The sequence below is a fragment of the Lontra canadensis genome, unplaced genomic scaffold (genome assembly GCF_010015895.1).
Source record: "Lontra canadensis isolate GAN:19392208 unplaced genomic scaffold, GSC_riverotter_1.0 scaffold109, whole genome shotgun sequence".
Lineage (NCBI taxonomy): Eukaryota > Metazoa > Chordata > Mammalia > Carnivora > Mustelidae > Lontra > Lontra canadensis.
In genome coordinates, this window is record NW_022631103.1 from 4,403,759 (window position 1) to 4,429,021 (window position 25,263).

The 25,263-nt window shown below is 42.3% G+C and overlaps 1 protein-coding gene across 12 annotated transcripts in view; it reads left to right on the plus strand.

The window, feature by feature from the left end:
- The window catches only part of FGGY (FGGY carbohydrate kinase domain containing), a 456,358-nt gene that overhangs the window by 331,420 nt on the left and 99,675 nt on the right, over nt 1–25,263 (plus strand). For all 12 annotated transcript variants that reach the window (XM_032839762.1, XM_032839761.1, XM_032839771.1 and 9 more), the window contains 2 exons: nt 10,232–10,293; nt 21,153–21,300. In XM_032839762.1, coding sequence (XP_032695653.1) covers nt 10,232–10,293; nt 21,153–21,300 — 210 coding nt within the window. The remainder of the gene's footprint in view (nt 1–10,231; nt 10,294–21,152; nt 21,301–25,263) is intronic.

The window sequence follows — 25,263 nt, forward strand, 5'->3', positions numbered from 1 at the left end:
TGAATTCTTTGAACCCAGAATTTAAATTTATGAACTTGAGCCCCAGGGTCACCGTGTAGCAAGATGTAATGTGTTCAGAATTTTAGCATTTGTGCATTGAGACGCCTCTCTCCCGCTTTATCCCCAGTGCCACTCAGCCTGGGACTAGCTTCAGGAAGTCCACCCGTTCCCCACAAGTGGGTGTATGAAGAGCTAGACACATACTGTGCATGGATGGAGATAGTGAGTTCAACTCTTTATTTGTTCATTCCTTCCATCATGTGACAGGAATGACTCTGGGCCAGGCGAGAATAGTCACATGATTCTTGTCCTCCAGTAACTTACATCTAATGGGAAGGTTGAATACAGGCCTGATGATTACAAGTTAGCGTAGTAGCACATGAAGTAGATTGCACAACCCCCCGCAGCCTCCTGAGAGGATCTGTTATGGGACAAATACTTTCAGGCCCTTTATTAAGATTTAGCTTTCTGATATGCACAGCATGTCTGTGTGGTCAGTGTTGTTTAGTTTTACTAGTGCATAAATACGTTCAGAACAATGAGGTAACTTGATCAAGATCTTAATAGTTATAAGTGGGAAAGCCTTGATTCAAATCCAGGTCAGCTACCGCAAGGCCCAGATCTCTCCAGAACTGGACCTAACTTTTGTGGAGCCACATTTTTTAATTTTTCTTACACTTGCCTTGTACAGTCCCTGGAGAAGCAATTATTGTGAGTTAGTGTGACTTTTCAAGTACATCGAAGCAGACTCTGTTGGTAGGCTTCATAAGGCCACGAGAGAAAGGAAATGTATGTGTGTGGCATTGACAGAAGGTATGTATGGACTTAGGTGTGTCCCCAGCATTGTTCCTTGGCTAATTGGAATGACTTGATGGATACAAAGACCAGCTCTGCATTAAAAAATCTTTCTTTTTTTTTTTTTTAAAGATTTTTTTTTTAATTTATTTATTCGACAGAGAGATATCACAAGTAGACAGAGAGGCAGGCAGAGAGAGAGAGAGAGAGAGAGAGAGAGAGAGAGAGGGAAGCAGGCTCCCTGCTGAGCAGAGAGCCCGATGCGGGACTCGATCCCAGGACCCTGAGATCATGACCTGAGCCGAAGGCAGCGGCTTAACCCACTGAGCCACCCAGGCGCCCTAAAAAATCTTTCTGCTTTCCCTCCCACCCGGGATTGCACTGTTTTTGTTTGTTTGTTTATTTGTTTGTTTTTTGTATACCCACCCGGGTCCCTGCACAGCTCCCTGATTACCTTCTTTCTTCCAATTCTTCCCTCTCTAAGCCCTGTGTCTTAGTTTGGCCACTTGAACAAACTACCATAGACAGGGGGTTGGGGGGACATATGTGCAACAGAACTTTATTCCTCACAGCTCCAGAGGCTGGAAGTCGAAGATCAAGGTAGCAGCAAGGTTGGTTCCTGGTGAGGATCCTCTTCCGGTTTGCAGAGGGCTGACTTTTCCTTGCATTTTCACATGGTGGAAGGGGAGAACTCTGGTCCCTTCCGACCCTTGTAAGAGAGTTAATCCTGTTCATGAGGCCTCCACCCTCAGACTTCCTCACCTCCCAAGGGTCCCACTTCTGAACACAATCACCCCGGTGGTTAGGATTTCAACATACGAATTTTGAAGAAACACAAACTTTCCACAACATCCTCTTTAAGGATTGTGGTGAAAGCGCATAGACATGACCCTGTCACTCTTGACACCTCCCGAGTTATCTATAGAATAAAAAATCTAAACTCTCTGGAGGGATGCTTATTTACACGATCTTCATGGTACTGTTCTGAGTGAGAAATAGGCAGAGAATAAAATGGTTCCTCCTGCCCTTCACTCCAAAAAATCTGCCCCCTTGTCAAGCTTACATTCTAACAAGAGAAGACAGATCCTACAAAATAAATAAAATGAGAAAGCAATAAAGTTTATTTTATGGTATAAGTCGTTAAAAATAACAGAGGAAGTACATTTATGGGTTCAGGTGAACAGTTTGCCATTTTAAATAAGGTGGTTACCTACGGTAGGCCTTTCTGATGTGACGTGCAAACATAAAAAGGAAGGGAAGGAAGTTAGCCATTTGGAAACCTAGGGGAAGGACAAACCAGGCCAAGGGAAAAACCAGTGCAAAGGTCCTGAGGGAGGATGGCCCGCCTGCAGTATATTATAGAAACAGCAAACAAGGCCACAAAGATGGAGCCAAATAAACCAAAATGAGAGTTGTGAATCAGTTCACGAGGTAATATGGGGCTATATTATTGGCCACTGTTAGAATGTTGGCTTTTACTTCTGAGTGAAATGGAAAGCCACTGGAGAAGAATGAGCAGAGGCCAAGTAGGACTTGGTTTTTAAAGGGTCATTCAGACTGCTGCCTGCTCCCTGGGGAATAAATGGTGGGGTGGGGGTGGGAGAGATGGCAGCAGGGGCGCCAGAGAGAGGCTACTGGATCAGTAAACCACTTGAAACTTGAGGGTGGTGGCAGTGGTCACCAAGTGGTCATGTTTTGGGATATATTTTGCAGGTAGAGATGATGAGGTTTCTTGATGGATTGGATGTGAAGTGAAGAAGAGAGAGGTCAAGGTTTTGAAGGATAGCATTGCTGTAGATGGAGAGAGGATGGATTCAATGTCAGGGAGGCAGAGGGAGGAAGGATTCCAGAATTATAGTTTTCTGACTCTAGTAACTGATACAGTCTCTATTTGATCCTCAAGTATTTGTCTTCATTTAAGTAAAGACCACGGTCATTTACATTTTTATTAAAGCCAGAAAATTAGGATTAATTCTTTACTCCTCCTTTCCCTTCTCTGCCCTCATCCAGTCAGAAATTCCTATGGATTCTGATGCCGAAATGTTTATCACCACTCCATCTGTTTTGGTTTTTTTTGTAACTTGACTCCCAATACCATCAGTCAAAGCACCATCATCTCTGTCCCAGTCTATGTAAAGTACGTCTTTTATACACAGGATGTAGCTGGGTCTTGCTTTTCTGCAATCTTGTAATCTTTGATGTTTACTGAGAGTGTTGAAAATGATCCACGATTTAATATGAAGATGAATATTGTTGGATTTAGGTCTTCCATTTTGCTGTTTGTTTTCTGTGGTGGTTCTGGTTTTTTTGTTTCTCTGTCTCTCCTTTTCTTCCATCTTTTGGATTATTCAGGTATCTTTCAGTTTTCAGAATTCCATTTGGATTCTCCTGTTTGCTTTTCAGGCATGATTTTTTTAATTCCTTTTTAAAGTGATTTCTTTAGTAATGACATACAATAAATGTCCTAAGCTTTTCAGCCTTAGACTATATATTGTAAAATATACATATTTTGTATGTATATTTATTTATTTATGTAAAATATACATGTTTTATATGTGTATTTATTGTAAAATATACATATTTTTCATGTAAAATGTAAAAAACATTCAACTCTGAGTTCCCTTTGCCACCCCCCAACTCTTTATGCTGTAGTCATAGTATGTGCGATGCCTACATATGCTCTACGTCCCACAATGTAGTAGCTGCTTTGTTGTTAGCTTTAAATAATGGAGTAGTCTGTCCAGTGTGCCATAAAGAAATACTGTCCACCAGGTGGCTTAAACAGTAAACACTCATATCCTTACAGTTTGGAGAATAGAAGTCCATGATCAAAGTGCTAGAAAGTGCAGTTTCTCATGTGAGCGCTCTTCCTGGCTTGCAGTCAGCAGCCCTCCCACTGTGTCCTCACATGGCCTTTACCGGGTGCATGCACGTAGAGAGCGAGCTTTGGTGATCCTGGCTCTTCTTATAAGGATGGCAGTTCTATTGGATTAGGGCCCCACCCTTATGACCTCATAGAGCCTTATTTACTTCCATCAAGTCCCCATTTCCAAATACAGTCACATGGAAGGTTGGGGCTTCACATCTGAATTTTGGGAGGATATCGTTCCATCCATAACAGTCATATGTATTTCAAAGAGATCTAAGAAACAAACATTATCTTTTGTATTTACCTACATATTTACCATTTCCATAGTTTTAAATTTCTTTCTGAAAATTTAAATTTCTGTCTCGTATTCCCTTTGGCCTGACGAACTTCCTTCAGCATTTATTCATTTCTTACAGATATTGACAAAAAGAAAAAAAGAAAAAAATTCTCTTAGTTTTTTTTTTTAATGAATTTATTTTACCTTATATCTTGAAAGATATTTTTGCTCAATATAGAATTCTTGGTTGGCAGGTTCTTTGTTTGTTCTCCTTCAGCACTTAAAGATGTTACTGTTTTATATTCTGGAATCCTTGTTTCTTATGAGAAGTCAACCGTCATTTGTATGGTTTTTTCCTGTGTCTAGAGTCTATTATTTTTCTTCTACTACCTTCTTGATTTTCTCTTAATCTTTTATTTTTATTGTGGTATGCCCAAACGTGGTGGTCTTTGGATTTATCCTTCTTTTCCCAGGTTTGCTAAACTTCTTGAATTTATAAATTTTTGTCTTTCACCAAGTTGGGGAAATTGCCAATATTTATTCTTAAAAACAAATAAATATTGCATCCATATGCCATAGAAGCAATATAAACAACAACACAAGATTAATATACCCATGAGACAAAAGAAAATACTTAGAACTATGGTTCCCAGTGACCGACCAGGAAGAGGTTCTTTAAATAGACCCAGCATTTGGAGTGATTATAAACTTAGCACAGGTGGTGGCCATGGCAAGAATACATTCCCTAATGCAGTAGTAAGAAACATCAGCATTGCGAAATCAGAGCAGTATGACAAATGTTCTACAGGCAATAGACACGGCACATCTTCATGTATCGAGTACAGTAGCGTTTGGTCCTCATGAGCCAGTACCACCCCTGGGCTGAGATATTTTCCCTGGAGGATGAAACTGTCTATTTTCCCCTGAATATCATCAGAGTGTGTGTCTGTATTATACATGGGCATCTCAGTTCGCACCCATACCAACAGCCCTACCTCAGTACCAAGGCCGCATTTTGCTCTTATTCTTCGTCCTCTGACTCCCGTTGCATATATATGAGACCCTTGGCTATTGTCCCACAAGCCTATGAAGGAGTGTTTTTTTTTTTTTTCATTTTCTGTCTCTCTACCTCCCTGACATCTCTCTCTGTCTCCTTCTATCCCCCTCCGCCTGTCACCCCTTTCTTCCCCCCCTTTCTCTCTCCCTCCCCCCTCTTTTCTCTCACAGTTAGATACGGTCTCTGTTGGTCTGTTTTCAAGTTCATTGACTCTTTCCTCTATGATCTTCAATTAGCTGTGAGGCCTATCCATTAAATATTTCAGATATTGCCTTTTTCAATAGTAGAATTTCCATTTTTAATAGTTTTTGTTTCTTATCTATTTACTGATTATGAGACTATTATCATTTATATCCTAAAAAGCATTACTAAACCACCGATTTCATTTTTTAAATTTATTTGTTATTTATTTATATGTTTATTTCTTTATTAAGGTGTGCAATGATATTTAAGCAGTATTTATTGACATACAACAATGTCCAAACATACCAGTGCTCAGATCAAGCAACAGCTTTATAGTGTTCTTCTAACCTCGCCTCTTTTGAATGCATGATGAATTTTTTTTTCATGTTGACTTTGTTCTCTTTATTTTTTTTTTTATTTTCAGTATAGTTAGCATACAGTGTTATATTAGTTTCAGGTGTACAATACAGTGATTCAACAATTCTATACATTACTCAGTGCTCATCATGATAAGTGTACTCTGAATTCCCTTCACCTGTTTCACCCATCCCCCCCACTCTCCACCCACCTTCCCTCTGGTAACCATCAGTTTGATCTCTATAGTTAAGAATCTGTTTTTTGTTTGTCTTTTTTCCCCTTTGTTCTGTTTCTTAAATTCTACATATGAGTAAAAACATAGGGTATTTGTCTTTCTCTGACTCACATTTCACTTAGCAATATATGTATATGTTCTTTATTTTATTTTAATTCCAGTGTAGTTAACGTAGTATTTTCTTAGTTTCAGGTATACAATATAGTGACTCAGCAATTCCATGTATTAGTGCTTATGAAGCTAGATGTACTCTCAATCCCCTTCACCTATTTGTATAAGGTCTTTATATGTTTTGGATACTAATCCCTTATCAGAGACATCTTTTGCAAATATCTTCTCCTGTTCAGTAGGTCCTCTTTCAGTTTTGTTGACTGTTTTTTCTGTTGTGCAGAAACTCTTTGTTTTGATGGAGTCCCAAGAGTTTATTTTTGCTTTTGTTTGCCTTGCCACAGGAGACAAATCTAGGATAAAGTGTTGAATTCTTGCCTTCTATTTCTAGCATCTGTGTCATCTCAGGATCATTAGCTATTAAATGGCTTTTCTCTTAAATATAGATGACATTTTCCTTCTCTCTATATGGCTAGCAATTTGAGATCATATCTTGAACATTATGATTGATATATTGAAGAGATACTGGGTTATTCTTATTCCGCTGAAGAGTATTTTTTTAACAGATGGTTTATTTGGTCAAAATCAAACTCTCAAGTTTTGTCTTTCCTGTGATGAGCACTTACTGAAATCTCTGTTGAGTTCTTTCAGCTTCAGCTGGGCTACTTATAATGCAATTTAGAGATCATCCAGAAGTTGGAGTAGTATTTGTATGAAGTCTTGAGGTGCCTTTCTGTGGCTGTGCTTACTCTGACTAGAGCAGAGTAAATGTTCAGTAAACATTTTGCAGAATCTATGAAGAACCTAATCAGTCGAGACCATATTTGAATATTGGCATGCTCATTTTCCACTGACAGGCAGAGCTCTGTGAGAGCAATGACTTCTGTTTATCTTCGTATCTAGCCTAGCACAGGGTAGCCACATATCATATTCGTTTCCCGAATAAGTGAATTAATTAACAAACTATAAAAATGCACAAAGCTATTAACTTTGATGTTGAATGATTTGAACGAAACTGACTAAATTAGCTCTGGATTAAGTCAGAATTTGTCCACTTGTAAGTAAAGTTGTTCTATCACAAGTTAATAGTAAAGTTGTGGGAGGAAAAAAAACAAAACAAAAGGTTTATATTTTCTTTCAGGAATGTTTGTTGTTCTTAGGAACCATTCAGTATTGAAACCCACAGTTCTTTCCAGCAAAGTAAAAGACATTGTCTAGGCTGGGTTTTCTTCTTTCATTGGATTTTTATGAGAATTTCAAGGCTGGGAAAAAATCAGACAAAATGTTTTCGCTTTGAGATAAGAAGACAAAGTTAAGTAAAGCGTTGGAAGAACTGAGATGAAAAAAGTGACATTTCAGGTAAATGCAAATGGCAAAATGGGAGCTGTGGCAAGCAATGAACACGTCTCTGAGTCTAATGATTTCATTATCTGCAAAGCAAGGTAAAGCCTCAAGACTAATACATAAAATTGATTTTAATAGAGAAAAGCCCATCATGCCATAAGATGGCTTTATCTCAGCAAAATGATCATAGAACCTAGAATTCTGGGATTATAAACTTTGTCATGTGTTTTTCTTGCCTAGGAACTCTGTGCCCAGTTTTGTAATCTCAGGCAATTGCAGTCCTCTAATTTTACAAACATTTAGCTCTTTGTCATGTTTATTTATTAAATGTTGTAGAGGGAGAGAATTAGAAGTGGTCTTGTTTAAGGTCATTCCCTGAGCCAGAACTGACTCAGGTCTCAGGACTCCCTTGTCTGCGTTCTGTCATTTCAAGAGTTGGAAACTCAGATGCCTAAAGGAGTCACACAGATAGCATAAACAGATTAGGCAAACAGGTTTTTTGTTATGTTTTGTTTTTTACTTTGACAGAGAAGTTTTTCTTTTAACTCATGGCACTCAAGGGAATGATTTTATGTTCCTTCCTTTCACAGAGAGATGGGCATAGAAAAATAGAGCTCCCCTACAAGTAAAGCCTTTGTGCAGTCGTGATGAGAAATTGGTGAAATCTGATGTCTGTTGTTGGAGGTGGAGGAGTGGGGAGTGGTGGTGTCTTCTAGATACTGAAGGGCACGGTTCTGTCTGACGGGATCAGTCATCACTGGATTCCAGCCAACTCTTGCCCTGGGGACTATGGGTGGCCCCGTATCTTGCATCTGCCGGTTCTTCAGGAGAAACCAAAATCTGGGTTTTAAGTGGAATCTCCCAATTTAAAAATATTGGCTGATTTTTTTAAACATTATATAACCCAAATAAAATACATCTGTGAGCCAGATGTCCCCTTGTACTACCCATTTATGATCTCTGTGTTATACTGTGTTGTGTTTCTGTTTCTCCTGTGTTCCAAATGCTGATGCCACCCTATGAGGAAGGACCTAAAAATCCAGCCCTAGGTGTATAAGATGGCTTTTCCCTCTTGATCTAGAAAGCCATCTTGAAGAAGGTCTCACTCCACTCAGCACAAGCTTCTTACCTATGCATATCGTTTGCGGACTTTTCTGCTTGCTCTCAGAGCTGAAATCTGAGCAGATGGGGGAAATAAGAAAGTAGTCATAAAGTTAGGCAAGCTCTGTCTGTATATTTCTGAGGCAGCCACTTGGCAAATACAGTCATTGTGGTTAAACTGGTTATTTCACTGGGAAACAAATAACCACTAATAGGACACTATGTTCTATACTGTGCTAAATGCGCTGGAGAATAGAACATAAACAGAGAGATCAGCCTTAGGATCAGGCGCTCCAGGCTTTTGAATTGAGTGCTCCTTTATTTGAAAAACTGGCTTGGTCTTCACGAACCAGAGTGGACCTTTCCTACCAGATGCTGTTAGGGGGAAGAAAGAAGTGCAGCTGACCATTGGAGATTCTGCTGTCCGATACGTTTTTGCCCTTTTGATGGCGTATCCTTCTTCTTAATAATAGATGTTGGGAACTGAGAGCCACCTCCATAGCAGGCACTCTTGCAAGGCGAATTTCATTATCACCACTTTACAGTTGTAGGAGATGAGGCTCTGAGAGTTCAAGTAACCTTTCCTTGGTACCACAAAATATGAACATAGACCATGAATTCAAACCTGCGTCTGTCTGTTTCCAAAGCCTGTGTTCTTTTCACTAAGCCACTGTTGTAAAATGCAGATTGTATTATTATTCCCGTACGATGAGGCCAACAGATCAGGGGATGATTGCCACTGAAAGGATAGTTTGTGGCTCACAGTTCTCAAGAGGAGGGGGCATGCCATACCGTCATACAGGGCCACAGAATTTTCCCTCTCCCTGTGGTACCAGGCCCTGGGGTGCTTAGATCAGGGAAGCAGTAGCCCATAGAGGAGGTGGGGGTAGGTAGGCTCGGGAGTAGTTAGCTCAACCCAGACCCAACCTCTGTGGCTCCAGAAAAAGTTCTCTTCGCCTTTACACAACCCTAGCTGTCTGGAAACACACTAGAGAGACTATCTCAATGAGGCCCAAATAACCAATTGGTTCATAGTCTGAATGAAAATGAATTAGTCAAATGGTTTTGGAGTCCTAGAGACTCATGTGAACACTGGGAAGACAACCAGATTAGGTTCAGGAACACAAACACAATGTTGGGTGTGTTCTATTGGGTGTGTTTTAGCAAGCAGGGGAGCAGGGAGACATTTCTCTGCCTGATACTATTATATATTATTTTATTCAGAGCTACCAAGTAGATTAAGGAATAAAATCCTAGATAAGGGATTTCAAATGAGAAGACAGTTATCCACAGAGCTTAGACATTTCTGTCCCTGGAGAGTGATACCCCCATTTCTCATGTAATAACTTCTTCTTCTTTTTTTTTTTTTTTAATGTGACAACTTGACAATTAGGAGAGGTCCTCTTGACAGCTCTAGGGCAACTTTTTGTTGTTGGTTTTTGAACTGGTAATCCCTCCTCCTCGTCTCCTTCACTCAGCTTCTCATTAGTAAGCCTGGGTGAGTAATTCAAGGTCTGACTTTGTCCTGGGGTGACAGCCTGGATCAGGAGGCAGAAATGGTTTGATCCAGACCTGGGGGCTTTAACACCCAGGCCCTTCACCACGTACCTGGAGTTACTCCTCACTCCTGTCCGCACGCCTCCATTTTGGACGTTCTGCTACCAGGTTAGCCTTGAGAGTTTCATTTCCTGCTGCTGTTTCTTGTGGATCGAGCAGCCAGCACTAGGTGAAGAAGCAAAGCCGAATTTCTGAAAAAGCTGAGACACTCTAGTGGAGTTAGCACTTTAACATTCTTAGATCCTCTGTGGACAGAGTTGAAAGAAACCGACATTTTAATGTATCTTTTTCTGGCTTAAACATAAATCAGAGAAACTATAAAACCGACCCATCTCTCTTGTTTTTCAGATAGACCACATGGTGCAGGGCCATGCTGCCTTCCCTGAACTACAAGCCAAGGCCACAGCCAGGTACCTGCTGCCCCGTCCTCTTACAGCCCCCACCCCTCCACCCCATTCCTGCATGAGGGCGTTCCCCTTAGGCAGCTGGGTGATTTTCAGTTCCTTTGGGAGATGAGCATGCCCGGCAGTGTTGGGTTAGAAGACGGTCGTCCAGATGATCCAGGACATATGTGTATTAATTTTCAAAGTTATCTAAGGAGAATTCAGAGGAACTAGAGGTCTCAAAGAATATGCCGGGAACCGAGGATGAGAGACTCCGATGTAGTGGAAGCAGCGTGGATTTTGGAGTCAACACTTCTTGGGCTTAAATCCGGCTTTCCTCCTTACTGGGGGTGTGACCTTGGGCAGCTTATCCAGCCTCTTTACGCCTGTCTCTTCCTCTGTACAACAGAGGATAATAAGTGATGTGAAGTGATTTCTAGGATATATTAAGTGAACAACACAAAGGAGTGTTTACAGTGTGTTCCCTTTCATGGAAAAGGAAGATGATGATAAGAAACTATATGTGCATTTACCCATTTGTGCAAAAGAAATGCTGGAAGGTTAAACTAGAAACTGGTGAGACTAGTGCCCTAGTGGTGGGAACTAAGAATGGGATGGAAAAATGGGGGAGTGAGAAGAGGGTAAGAAGTGGAGATGGTACTTTTCCGAGTAGATCTTTATATAAAACTGTAATTCTTAGAACCATGGTGATGCTTTACCTGCCCCGTGAAAATAGAAAGTAGGTAGGTAAGTAAGTTAGATAGTAATAGGTAGAAGTTAATAGATAGGTAGGTAAGTAGGTAGGTAGATAGATGGATGGATACCAAGATGTATTTGTATAGTGGGAGTGGACAAAATGAAATACAATTGGCAAAATCTAAACCTATTGTATTAATAATGAATAACATAACAGCAGTAAGAAGGGTTTGAGAAAGAAAAGAACTAACCCAAGTAACTTTGGGAAAGAATATTTTAATAGTATAATGTATGACTGAAGATAAAATAACTGTATATCAGTATTATACTCTCGGGTGCCTACGTGGCTCAATCTTTAAGCATCTGCCTTCCACTCAGGTCATGATCTTAGGATCTGGGATCGAGTTTGGGATCAAGCCCCACATCGGGCTCCCTGCTCCGTGGGGAGCCTGCTCCTTCCTCTCCCTCTGCCCCTGCCTTTGCTCCTGGTCTCTCTCTGTCTCTCTCACCCTTCTCCCTTTCTCTCTCCTCCTCTTTCTCTCTCAAATAAATAAGTAAATACAATCCTTAAAACAATTTTAAGTATAATTCCTAAATTTGTTTTTCATGAATTTCTGGATTAGCTCTTCTGAAAATCCTTTATGGTGTATACTACAACTAAGCAAATAAATGAATGTATTGTGGATAATGAGAGCCAGGTTTCTCTTAAATAGGGAAAGGGGAACGTTACAATGAACCCTATGGTAGTGGGCAGAAGTAGGAAGTATTAAGATCAAGTTGTGATTTTGTACGTATGGGTGTAGGGATCTCTGTATACAGATAGAGCTGTAGCCGTAGAAAGAAACAAAGACAGTGTGTAAATCTGTGTGTGAGTACACATACATACATTCCCTGTGCTCTCTGCTGAGATGGCCTGGGAACAGTGAGCCCTCACACAGCAGTGTGCACACCTAGCATGAGGTCCTGGTTTTTAAATACTGTTCTCTACTTAAAAGGAATTAGGACTTCTTGGGAACATGCTGATTCTAGGGCATGGGCAGGGAACATACACGAACATTTCGTGATGCCGGTAAATAAGGAACTACTTGAAGAGAAATTGTCGAAGTGCGAGGGAGCCAGCTTTAAGAATCTCTCCATGGGGCACTTGGGTGGCTCAGTCATTAGGTGTCTGCCTTCGGCTCAGGTCATGATCCCGGGGTCCTGGGATTGAGCCCCGCATTGGGCTCCCTGCTCCATGGGAGGCCTGCTTCTCCCTCTCCCACTCCCCCTGCTTGTGTTCCCTCTCTCACTGTCTCTTTCTGTCAAATAAATAAAATCTTTAAAAAAAAAAAAAAAAAGAATCTCTCCATGGCCTTTGGGGACAATTTGATCAAGAGAAGAAGTAGTGATGGAATAAAGTGACTCCCCAAGGCTGTTCTGATAGAAATAAATTATTGAAGAAGTAAATGGAAGGAAAGGGCAGATCTTCCTGTCTACTGCAAGGACCATGTCCTTGAAATTAATAAATGTGGAAGAAATAATGGAATTAGAATATTATCATTAGGCCAATACCACAGTAATACTTGTTGCAAGGGAGAATCACCAGTGGATGCTGAAATTAGTGAAGGTATGATGCAAAGTGGGATATCTGCATAGTCCCAGGGTGTCTCCCTATAAGATACTCATTGATATCGAAGGAAAAATAGTAGCTTCCCAGTGGGGAGATCTCACCTCTAGTTAAAACGCCGTTACCACTGATAGGGATCATGAATGGACCATCACCAACTAACACTTTACTGGGCTTAGAGACCACATAACCTACCTAGAGCGGGGGTTCCTACCTTTAGATCATCCGTGAGCCCCTTCATTATGTGTAGTTTTGATGATTATATACTGACACATAATTTTCTGTGAAGAGAGGCCATAACTTTCATCAGATTCTTGAAGGGATCCAGCATTTATAAACCATAAACCTGAACACTGGATTCAGAGTTCAGGGATCTGGATTCAAGTCCCATTTCACCGTGCATCGTTGTATGAACTTGTGTCCTCATCGGAACTTGGGGTAGTAGCTCTGAGACAGCCAGCCTTGGGTGCCTCTGAGAATTTGTTTTGATTTTCATGAGGTAATATATTTGGCAAGGCTTTGTAAATTCCACTATGACAATTATGACAGCAGGCACCACTGCTATTTCTGCCACTATTTCTAATGGTTTTATAGAAGAGGAAAACTTACTTGGTGGTGGTGGTTCTAGGGCTGAAATCTTCTTGTGCAAAGTGTGGTAGAGTAGTAAGAACCCTGGATTAAGAATCAGAGGTCTCGGATTCTTGTGCCAGTTCTGCCATTAATGTCTCTGTGACTCAGTTCCCTCGCCCATAAAACCACAGTAATACCACCCAGCTTAACTCATTTTACAGGTGTTCTGTGGAGGAAAGTAGATTGCGAAAGTCCCAGTCTCTGAAGATCTTAAAACCCAACACAATCCTAAGGGGTAGTTAGATTTTGCATTGAAATACTCAAAATTTCCAGAATTTTCTTCTGTAGATGAGCTTCATGTGAGTAATTTTTATGGAGAAGAAGAAAGAGAGCTTTATGGATTACCAGTGTAGCCTCAGAGAAACAGCAGCACGGGGGGGTCCAGAAGCAGCAATTATTAGGATTCAGATGTGGAGTCAGAACTGGTTTTAAATCCCAACTCTTTCCACATACTAGTCGACTTCATACCACCTTCAAACTACCTCCCTGTAATTTTTCCCATTTAGAGCTAAGTTTCTCCAGTGTGTTGCCTATACTCTTGGTCACTACTTCCTCATTTTGCACCCATCCCTTGCCCACTTCAATTTGAATTCTGTCCCCACTGGCCCCTGAAACAGTTAATGATAAGGTCCTCAGCAGCCTCTGTTGATGAGTCTGTAGGGTGCTTTCCAGTCCCCATCCTTGGGCTCTCAGCAGGATGTGGCACCAATGATCCCACCTTCCTCTCCTCTATAACACTCTCTTCCTTTGGCTTTCTTTCTGGAATGTTGCCTCCTCCTAGTTTTCCTCCCGTATCTCTGGCTTGTCCTTCTAAGTCTCCTTTTCAAGCTCAAGTTTGATCTTTTTCTTTATTCCCCTTTCCTTCTTTCTTTCTTTCCTTTCTTCCTTCCTTCCCTCCCTCCTAACTTCCTTCCACATGGGCATGGGCGTGGAGCCCAGTGTGGGGCTCGAACTCACAACCCTGAGATCAAGACCTCAGCTGAGATCAAGAGTCAGACACATAACCAACTGAGTCACCCAGGTGCCCCTCAAGATCTTTTTCTACCCCTACATCAAAGTTCATTACAGCTAGGGTCTTGGCCCTCTTCCCTTCTCTCTTTGTCATCTCTTTCAAGGTGATCCCATCTAATTCTTGCCTTCATTTCTTTCTTTTTCCTCAAATTTTGCATCCAGCTTGTATATTTAGTAGGTATTCAATAAATGCTGATTCTCTTTCCTTTCACTTTCTTTCTATTGTCTTGTGAAAGAAAGTGCATCTCTGTCTTATCAGATATATGAATAGACTATTCCAAGACTATAGGACCCATTATGCATTGGGTCTTAGGAAGAAATAGGCATAACTATTATTAAAGTGAATTTGGCTGTTCGGAAAGGACAGCGAATTCCTTGGAATCAGAAATTGCATGCCTGTTTTGATGTGGCTTGAGGCTCTCTGAAAACAGAATGCAAGTCACCCCTGCCTCAGAGCTTAAAATCAGCAAATCCTATTCAAAACTGTAGGAACAAGTGTTGATAAACAGATTTATCACAGTATTTTATACTCTTGATTTGCCATTATATTTTCAGACCCATCCCTGAAGAATAATGTTTTGTGAGCTTATAAATTAAGTAAGCAATAACTAGATGTACTCATGCATGTCACTGGCAAGCAAAATCTTTCTCTGTGTGAGGCCAAATTTCCAGAGATTTCACGCCTTAGCAGTCGCCTGACATTGATCATAACTTTGGCCCTTTTCCTCTAAACGTCCCATTATTGTCTTAATTCTTTTATTAGGAACCATATTGGGAACCTTAGTTCTCTTATTGCGAACCTTAATTCCCAATGTCTCAGAATGAGTTTCTAGTGATAGCAGGGTTTGGTGGGAAGGTGTTGCCATAAACCACGAGTGTTCAAGGTTGGTAGCAGAACAAAGGTGATGAGTCTTATGAGCATTTATGGTCATAAGCAAAATAAAAGGAAAAAAGGTCCCTACTTTCATGTAAATTTCACACACACACATACATATGTACATACGAGTGTGCATGTGTGTGTGTGTGTGTGTGTGTGTGTGTATAGATAGAGGAAGAGCACATTTGCTGACCAGGAATTGGTAAGCTTTCTAAAGAAAAACAGAAATGAGTAAATGAGTAAACAGAAATGAGAAATGAGTAAAAAACAGTAAATGAGGAGTGTTGGGGTGACGGTTGGAAATTCTTTCAGGTAAAGAAGCCATCCTTGATAAGGTGACACTTAAGAGGGCCTCTGAATAAAGAGTGGGAGTAAACCATGCTTCTGTGGGTTATATGGCAAATCAGGGGTATAAAATACAAAATCTGTTTATCAGTACTTGTTTCTATACTTGCAGATAGGACTTTCTGATGGCAATCTCTGAGACAGGGGTGTTCTGTTTTCAGAGAGCCCCAAGTCACCCCAAAAGACATAAGGAACAGCAAGGCCCCAGGCCTTGAGGCAGTAGCCAGCTTGGCAGGCTGTAGGATACTATAAAGGCCATTGTGGCCAGACCAGAGTGGAAGGGAGCTGGAAACAGGTGAGGGCTTGAAAATTAGCCAAGGCTAAACTATGGAGGTCATTGTAGATAACAGTAAAGACACTAGAATTTATTCCAGGTTTTAGTCTCGGAGCAGGGAAAAGACACCATCAGATTTAACTTAAAAGGATTACTTTGGCTGTTCTATGGAGAGTAAACTAGACCATTAGTGGAGAGGGGGGACAGAGTAGAAGATAGGGCCCCCTGATCTCCACAAGCTCACAGTGTACTGGAAGGAGAAGGACTGTAATCAGAGAAGCCCAGCCTGTTCTGAGTTACTTTTGTAAGCATTTCCTGTTGTGATGCTGCTGGTTTCAGGTCCTAATTTAGGATTATCAGAATGAAATTTTCCTAATGCACATTTTTTCTTCCAACCTGTGTTTTCTCCCACTTCCCCTGGACTTTTCTGTCCTTTCTGTAAGGACAATCAATGTCTTTTTTTTTTTTTAAGCTTTTATCTATTTATTTTTGAAAGAGAGAGAAAGAGAGAGAGACCACAAGTAGGCAGAGCAGCTGGCAGAGGGAGAAGGAGAAGCAGACTCTCCGCTGAGCTGGGAGCCCAATGCGGCGCTTAATCCCAGGACTCGGAGATCATGACCTGAGCTGAAGGCAGACGCTTAACCAACTGAGCCACCCAGGCGCCCCACAATCATTGTTTCTTGATCTGATTTATTCCTCAGGGCTTTTTTTCCCTTTGCCTCTATGATTCCCATAATCCCACTAAGGATCAATTTCTTCAAATGCACTGGCCCCCATATGCCAAATCTCGGTTACATTTAAAACTCCCCATTATCGCTTCTTGGTCTTTGGGCTAAGATCAAGTGTAAAACTCCCTATTAAAGGCTGTGCAAGGAAAGCAAAAGAAAAGATAAGGACATTTATTGAGAACGTGCAATGTTCCTAGCACTGTACTTGCTGCTAGTTTTCTGTATGTTACCTCATTTAATTCTAGATAAGGAAATGAGGATTATAGGGAACTCTTAGACTCCACTTCCAAAGATGATTCTCACTTGCCAGTCTGCTCTGGTGTTCTCATATTGCTTCCTTGGCCTTGATGGCTTCTTCAGTCTCGGTCTGTCAGTCTGACAACTGGGGCCATCCGTCTATCAGCAAGTGTTTACTTAGGCTCCCCTGAGCTACGACAGTCGTAGAACAAGGGTGACGATATTAACACCTTGCATTCCCTAGGGTGTTCCGGGATAACCACTAAATTCTTGGTGGCTCTTGGATGGGAAATGTTTCTTAAACAGTAATAAGATAGAAATTCTAATGTCTTTCTTTGGCTTCTATTGGTCATGCAAGGATAAGAAAGTGCTCAAGAAAAGTGAGGTCTGTGCTGACTTAGGAGATAAATTCTCCATTTCATCAGTGGACATCCAAGAGGAAGCACTGGATGGGTTGTTGGCTATCTGACCTGGAACTCATAAGAGAAAAAGGCAGGAGTTAGGAGTGTATAGTTGAATGTCCTCAGTCCTAGATGGTACCTGAAGCCATGAGAGGAGGATGGGATCACATAGGGTACAGAAAGAGTGACAAGACAGACAAGGACAGATCTCTGGGAAGCTTAAAGTATTTAAGGGACAAGTTATGGAAGAGAGCCAGCTGGAGAGGAAGCAGGAAAACCGAATGAATATAGTGTCTGGAATCAAGGGAAGGAGAACAAATGAGTAAGAAGTGATCACGTGGTGCAGAAGGAGAGAGAACTCAAGTGAAATAAAGGCAAACATGGTCCAGTGGAGTTGGCAGCAAAGGGTGTTGCCCCTCACTGTGGGACCAGTTTCAGTAGACTCCATGTTGTGGCGGGCCAAAAAGTGAGGAACTGGAGACAGGCAGACTTTCTCAATTCCTGGAAGGGGCACAGATGTCTTCTGGTTGGACCATGTATTCTGATTTTTCATTTCAAAATATGGTCACTGCATTTCTGGGCAGTCCAAGAATCCTAAGAATTAAATAACTTAAAGGGAGGCAGAAGAGAGTAGAGATTCTAGGGGTGCTGTCCTCATTTAAGATTGTAAGCAATGAAGTCTGACAAAAATTGTCCCTGACTCTTGGGGTTTTTTTTTTTAAGATTTTATTTATTTATTTGACAGACATCACAAGTAGGGAGAGAGGCAGGCAGAGAGAGAGGGGGAAGCAGGCTCCCTGCTGAGCAGAGAGCCCGATGCAGGGCTTGATCCCAGGACCCTGGGATCATGACCTGAGCTGAAGGCAGAGGCTTTAACCCGCTGAGCCACCCAGACACCCTGACTTGTATTTTTTAAAGCTAGAAATGAATCTCCTATGACAAGAACGGAGGGAGAATTCTTTACTGATTACCTATCATTTTATAGTGCTCAGGCTCAATATTTAATCTTCATAGCAGCCTATAAGGTGAAAGAATTAGCCCCAGGTACAGAAAAGTAAACTGGGCTTGGCGGAGTTAGTGGTACCTGACCACCCAGTCACAACACGGTGAAGTCGCTGTGTGGTTGTTGAAGCTGCATTTTCTTCGTCATGTACAGGGGGGACGAGGGCCGCAGGAATTCCTCTCTCCGAGAGTAAGTATATGAGCCCGGAGTTTGTGAGAGGGAGGGAGAACCACCCACTTGAAACCGCTAACATGTGATTCCCGAGCTGGAAGAGGGCAGACCGCCTTTTGAGAAGGAATTGGTAAAAAATCCCAAATGAAGCCAAGTCAGAACCAAAAAAGGCATCGTGTAAGGTTAAAATTATGTGAATAATGATGTGCATTTGTTATTCTAATGTTTTCCAAGTGCATTTCATTTTGAGTGATATACTCAGATAGCACACATGGTAAGGTATAATTGAAAAAACATGCAGGAGAATGGCTGCATTCAAAGAATAAACATACAGCTGTGAGGAGGTTAGGAGTCAAAGGGGTAAGCATATGCCCCGTCCCCCAGGGATCTCATTAGTGCATGAGTGACCATATATGTAAGAGGCTAAACGGATCTCACTGTTTGCAAAGACCCGTGGTAAATGAGACAATGACGAATCAGTAGTAATTAGGCCTATAGGTTCTTATTGACCCAGATGTCTGAAACCAAATGCCCTGCCCTGAGATTCCTTGAGAGGCAAATGAAAAGATTTATAGACATGTGCTTTTAAAAAAAAAAAAAAAAAGTCCCTTTACTTTAAGTTCAGTGATGGCATTCTGAAGTGGGATGTTGCTTGAACTGGGAAAGACTCTTGACTTCTGGCTTGAAAGGGCATTCTCGTGGCTTTTGTTATCACTGTGGTTCCTGTTGGACCGTGAGCAGAGAGCGCGGGAAATAGAAAAGCGGAATGTGATAGTATTCTCCCCAAGTGCAAGGCTTCGGCTTGGCCTTCCACAGAGGCCTCCGGGACCCTTTCCTAACACTGCCCTAGAGTCATGCTAAAACAGGGTTCGGATGTGGGCTTTGACCAGTTATTTTTGACCTTAGTAGTAGAAAGCACATGGCGTGAGAGTCACACAGAGGAGTGTTTGTTTAAATTCAACCTCGCTCTCGGGTTTTCGAGGTCTTCACTTTGAGCATCCTTCTGGAAAGGGGTGGTATTGGGGCTGGGGGTGAAGACTGTGTGCTGTCAGGGAGGGAGTGGCAGCTGACGATGCTGCGTCGGGCAGCCCTTTTCCAACAGTATCATTATCCTCCTAGTAGCATCCAAGGCAGAAGATTTTTAGGTGGGAATGAGGTGTCACAGCGAGAAGCAAAGAGATTACCTCCACCCAGCATACCTGTGCACACACACAGGCACACACACACACACACAGGCATGCATGCACGGGCACACATGCACACCACGTTCGCATGCACACGCACAGGCACACAGCACACACAGGCAAGGGCACATGCAGGCTCGCATGCACACACACACAGGCACACGTGCACAGGCTCACAGGCACATGAACAGGCACACACACACATAGGCATGCACGCACACCCAGACTCGCATGCACAGGTGCACGCACACACCCAGGCTCATATCCACACGCAGAGGCACATATACGCAGGCTCGCATGCACATGCACAGGCATGCGTGCACAGGCACACGTACACACATACACACACAGAGGTTCACATGCACAGGCACGCACACACACACGTGTACTCACTCCTGCACTTACATAGACCAATTTTGTTTTGCTATCTTTTCTGTATTGAGGTAACACACGAAATTTTTATTTAATAGAAGAATTTGAAAACTACTCTTCTGCTTGTTTGTTTCTTCCTTTAAGCTTAATTTGGAAAACTGTTGGGAACTTCATGGGCAAATAACTTCATTATTTATTTTTGCGTTTTTTAAAATGCAAATAGTATCATGTTGGGTATCTCAGATACTAACCTCCCTTGGACATTAATTTCCTATACTTTTTTTCCTGCCATATTCAGCCATGCTTTTAACCTTTAAAGCTCTCTTTCCAAGGTCACCAGTGAGAAGTGGCATAGATGCCACCCTTTGATAAACCCACTTTCCTCTAGAATCATTGGTTCACGACTTGAGGAAGGAAGCCCATTTAAAGAGGGGAAGGGTGACCCACTTCAGTCTTGATGCCATGCAGTAAAATTTAGCTCCGTGAGATAAGTATTAGGATGCCCATTTTATATATGGGATAACTAAAGTTCAGAGAGGGTGAGTCACTGGTCCATGTCACCCAGCTGGGATGGGTGGAACCCAGATCTGAACCCAGGACTACCTTGGCTCTAGTCCACTCATCTATGTCACCCTGTCATGCAAACATGTGAAGGATGAAAGATGGTGGGACTCCCTCATTCTTCACCCAAAGAACCTGAGCCTTAGAAAGGAGAAAGAACAAATGCCATGCCATTTGGTGCATTTGGGTTGGAAATCAAGTCTCCTAATTCCTGATCTAACTGCATTCCTCTATCCTGTCACTTCCTTTAGCCAACTCCCATCCCGAGTCTCGAAACTTACCTTTATATTTTGTCACCTCATCATGATTGTTACAATTAGGAATACTGATTTTAAAAAATCCTTTACATATGTACATTATTGTACAGTTTACAAAATATGCTATCTTCACATACATAGTCTCCTTTGATCCTCACAATAACCCTATGAGGTAAGTTGGACAGGGATTATATCTGTTTTTACAGATGTTAAGAAAGTGGTTCAGAACGTTTGAATAACTTTCTCATGGTTGCATACCTACGAGGGGTAAAGCCACTCCTGGACCTTGTGCACTGATTCCAAGCCTTTCCACTTCGCCCTGGGACACACAACCTGTTCTCGGTGATGGCCCAGTGTGATCAGACAGTGCAGTATGCTGGTTCCTGTGGGTTTGGGTAGTTTCTCTGCTGAGGGTTTGGGGACCCTGCTTTGTTCTGGATCTGATATGGAAGTACAAATCGTTTCTTTCTGCAGAACAGTTTGCTTCCTGACCCTGCCCCCTCTTCTAAAAACAAAATCAACTTCTCTTCCAGATGCCAGAGTGTATATGCATATTTGAACAGTCACCTGGATCTGATTAAGAAGGCCCAGCCTGTGGGTTTTCTCACTGTTGATTTACATGTTTGGCCAGATTTCCATGGCAACCGGTCTCCCTTAGCAGATCTGACACTGAAGGGCATGGTAAGTAACAGCCAGTCCTTGCACAAAGGTGAAGGCAGGCCAAAGGGTTACAAAGTTTGGAAGAAGCAAAGCAAGGAGAAAGGAAAAGAGGAAAAATTACCAGGACAGGCCAAGGGCGCACAGGCTTTTTGCAGCTGCACTGCTGGTGCAAAGGCTGTTACCACCCCCCAGCATGAGCTGCTGAAAGTTCTCATTGTTTCTGAGCCAACCTTGAAAGTGTTAAAAGCACTATTTCTTATATTTAGCTACTGCGCGTCTTTGTCCTGTGGAGCGGCTGGAAGTCGCGAGCCCCTGCCCGTGTGATTTTTATTTACCTCACTTTGCAGAGTCATGTTTTCTGTCTCCCTCCCCAGGCCACCTGGTAAATAAGTGGTAAATATTACCACCCATGGTCTTGATTGCCACAACCACATGTCTGCTTAGGGTCTGAGTCAGAGCTGTTCAGAGTGCATGTTAATAGTATTAGGAGTTCAGTTCAACTTTGCTAGAAGTAAAATAAAATTAATGACTTATGTCGGGAGATAAATGGAGCTGCTGGTGACCTTTGGGATCACTGGTGGTGCAGAAGATTATGCGTCCCCTAGAAGGGCCAGGTGAACTTGGGGCAGCGTTCATAGCCCCCTACACCAAGACAGGGCACCCTGGTGGCCAGGCGAGAGTAGGTCACTGAGAATCGTATAACCTTGGAGAATATATTTGAGGTTGGAGGAAGCATGTTCAAGCTGGAGAAATAGAACCAAGCTTCAGAGGCCAGGAGAGGCCGCAAATAAGAATAAAAGCCAGGAATTCGGAATCCAGGAAGATTTCAAAAAGTTGAGAAGCAGAGTGTGCAGTGAACGGAGGCGGGGAGCTCAGAGTGGAGGCTATGAGCATCTCAGGGTTTACGTGGCGTGACTGTGGCGCAGGCCGCTGGCTTAGAGAGCTCCAAGGCTCAGAATTCTATGGTTTTTGTGATTCATTTTATTGAGATTGTTTTCAGTGTTTTGGGGATGCCAACAGGAAGACTGCTCTTTATTTTCATTACCTAGTTGACATAATCAACTTCTGCTAATAAAAAGGAATCACGGGAAGAGAAGAAAATTGGACATAGCATAAGTTATGTCTGTCTGGAGTCCGTGAAGCGTGCCCATACAACAGATAATGAGCTTGGCCTGCTTACTTGGCCTTTGGAAGCGGAAGAGGAATGTCAGGAGAGGACCATGTGGCCACAGGCTGAGGCCAGAGTGCTGTACTTGCAGATAAACTGACTCTCTGGGTACAACCAGGGGTTGGGGAAGAGCGCATTTTGTATGGATACAAAAGTTAAAGTTGGTGTCTGAATTGAAGACAAGTATCTGAAACTAAGTATAATGGGCCTTTAAAATGTTAAAGATGTTAAAAAGCATGGCCAGTTCATAAAATGACCCCATAATGAAGCAGGGCCATGTAGTGAAATGATCGTGGGTCTGGAGTCCATGGAGTTGGATCTGAGTCCTTCACTGGGGTCCCTCTCTTGCCAACTTCTGTCATACCCAGCGTGTCTGGACTCATGGCTCCCAGTGGCTTTTCTCTGTTTCTTAAAACCAAGCCTGATATCCAAAGATGTAAGAGTTACCCTCATAAGGATATTCTTATAAAGGTAATCCCCAAGGAGTCAGTGGAGGGCTTTGAAGAATGTTTGGCTCATTATAATGAGCACAGCTAAGGACGTAACCACCAAAGAAGACCCCTTGCATGGGGACATCTCCCCAGTTGTATCAGAAAAATCCTAGTCTGTTTACTTTTTTTAAAAGTTTTATTGTGTTATATTTTTTTATTTTTATTTTTTAATGATTATTTATTTATTTATTTATTTGGAGAGTGAGTACAACAAGCAGGGGGAGGGGCAGGCAGACTGAGAGGCAGAGGGAGAAGCAGGCTCCCCACCGAGCAAGGAGTCCGATGCAGGGCTTGATCCCAGGACCCTGAAATCAAAGGCAAAGGCAGGCCTAACCAACTGAGCCACCCAGGCGCCCCTGAAAATGTTTTATTGTTTAATAAGCAAACCTCATATATTACATGGTATTTCTGAGCATTGACTTCCTCTGTAACTGTTCTTGGGTTGGATTTACATCAGAATAGCTGCCACTGCGTCAGCTTACATCACCACACTGGAAGGAGAAGGTGACCTCGATGAGATGGAAGGAAGGAAATTCTGGGCTAAAAATTTCTCCCAGTATTTCTCTCCCTCAGTTAGTTTCAGATAACATCAAACTAATCACCTTGCAATCTCTCTTGTCATGTTCTCCTCTGCCAGAACCTACAATGACTACTGTCTCCAGGACCCTTCAGTAAATACTTATTTGGTACTTAGATGTGCCAACTGCAGGAAGGTGCAACAATCAGGACGTTCCTGGAGCACGATTCAGGGGAGGAGAGTCAAGTGCTTGATCAAGTGTATAATAGCAGGTAGAATTGTCAGGATATTCCCGGGAGGGAAAGAGACATACATGACTTCTTTTGGCTCCTGAAACATTTCTCTGGTCATATACTAAGTAATATGTACTTAATCGATGGTCAACATGGAGATAAGAAAGAAATCACATATGGCTTTAAAAACATATGTGTTGGAGAGGATGTGGAGAAAGGGGAACCCTATTCCACTGTTGGTGGGAATGCAAGTGGGTGCAGCCACTTTGGAAAACAGTGTGGAGATTCCTCAAGAAATTAAAAATAGAGCTTCCCTATGACCCTGCAATTGCACTACTGGGTATTTACCCCAAAGATACAGATGTAGTGAAAAGAAGGGCCATCTGTACCCCAGTGTTTATAGCAGCAATGGCCACGGTCGCCAAACTGTGGAAAGAACCAAGATGCCCTTCAACGGACGAATGGATAAGGAAGATGCGATCCATATACACTATGGAGTATTATGCCTCCATCAGAAAGGGTGAATACCCAACTTTTGTAGCAACATGGACAGGACTGGAAGAGATTATGCTGAGTGAAATAAGCAGAGAGAGTCAATTATCATATGGTTTCACTTATTTGTGGAGCATAACAAATAGCATGGAGGACAAGGGGAGATGGAGAGGAGAAGGGAGTTGAGGGAAATTGGAAGGGGAGGTGAACCATGAGAGACTATGGACTCTGAAAAACAATCTGAGGGTTTTGAAGGAGCGGGGGGTGGGAGGTTGGGGGAACCAGGTGGTGGGTATTGGAGAGGGCACGGATTGCATGGAGCACTGGGTGTGGTACAAAAACAATGAATACTGTTACGCTGAAAAAAAAAATAAAAACATATGTACGAACAATTTACTAATATGAAATAGATCAGTTGCTCCTCCTACTATCCATATAAGTATTTAATGCCAGCATTAATGCCGCCTTCCTCTACTTCATTTGAAAATATATGTGAAGATGCAAAAAAAAAAAAAAAAAGCATAAACTCATGCTGACTTTGAAAATTCACATGTCATTCAACAAGCGACACTAGAATTGACAGCCTCAGAGAGAATCTGGGAAGATTTTCCCGAATCTAAAAGACTAACTGGGACTTGTTGGATAAATCTATGACGTACGGACAAAGTAAACCTCCGGCCTTACGGGAGTTAGGACCTCTCTACCTTCTGCTCTTCAGCTAAATGACGCAAGGGCCCTTTAAGCCTCAGTACAGGGCAGTCCTCCCTCTGCTGCCAATGGTTTTAGGGTGTTTTGGTTTTTTGGAAGCAGCCAGTGAGCTTAACTTTCCAGAACTCTCCCACAATCCAGACCTTATTGTCCCTTTTAGCTCAATCCATCAGAAAACTGCCAACCCAGGAAGCCAACTGGGCACAAAGTCTGATTTGGGATGGCGGGTAATGCTCTGCATTCTAAGCATCCTGAGTAACACTGTGTTCCTGGGACATAGGTAGGAATTTGGAGGAGGGGTATAGGTTTGCATGTGTGCTCTCTGTTCTAGGGTTAGAAAACGGGGATACGGTGAGGCCACCCAAGCCATCGAAA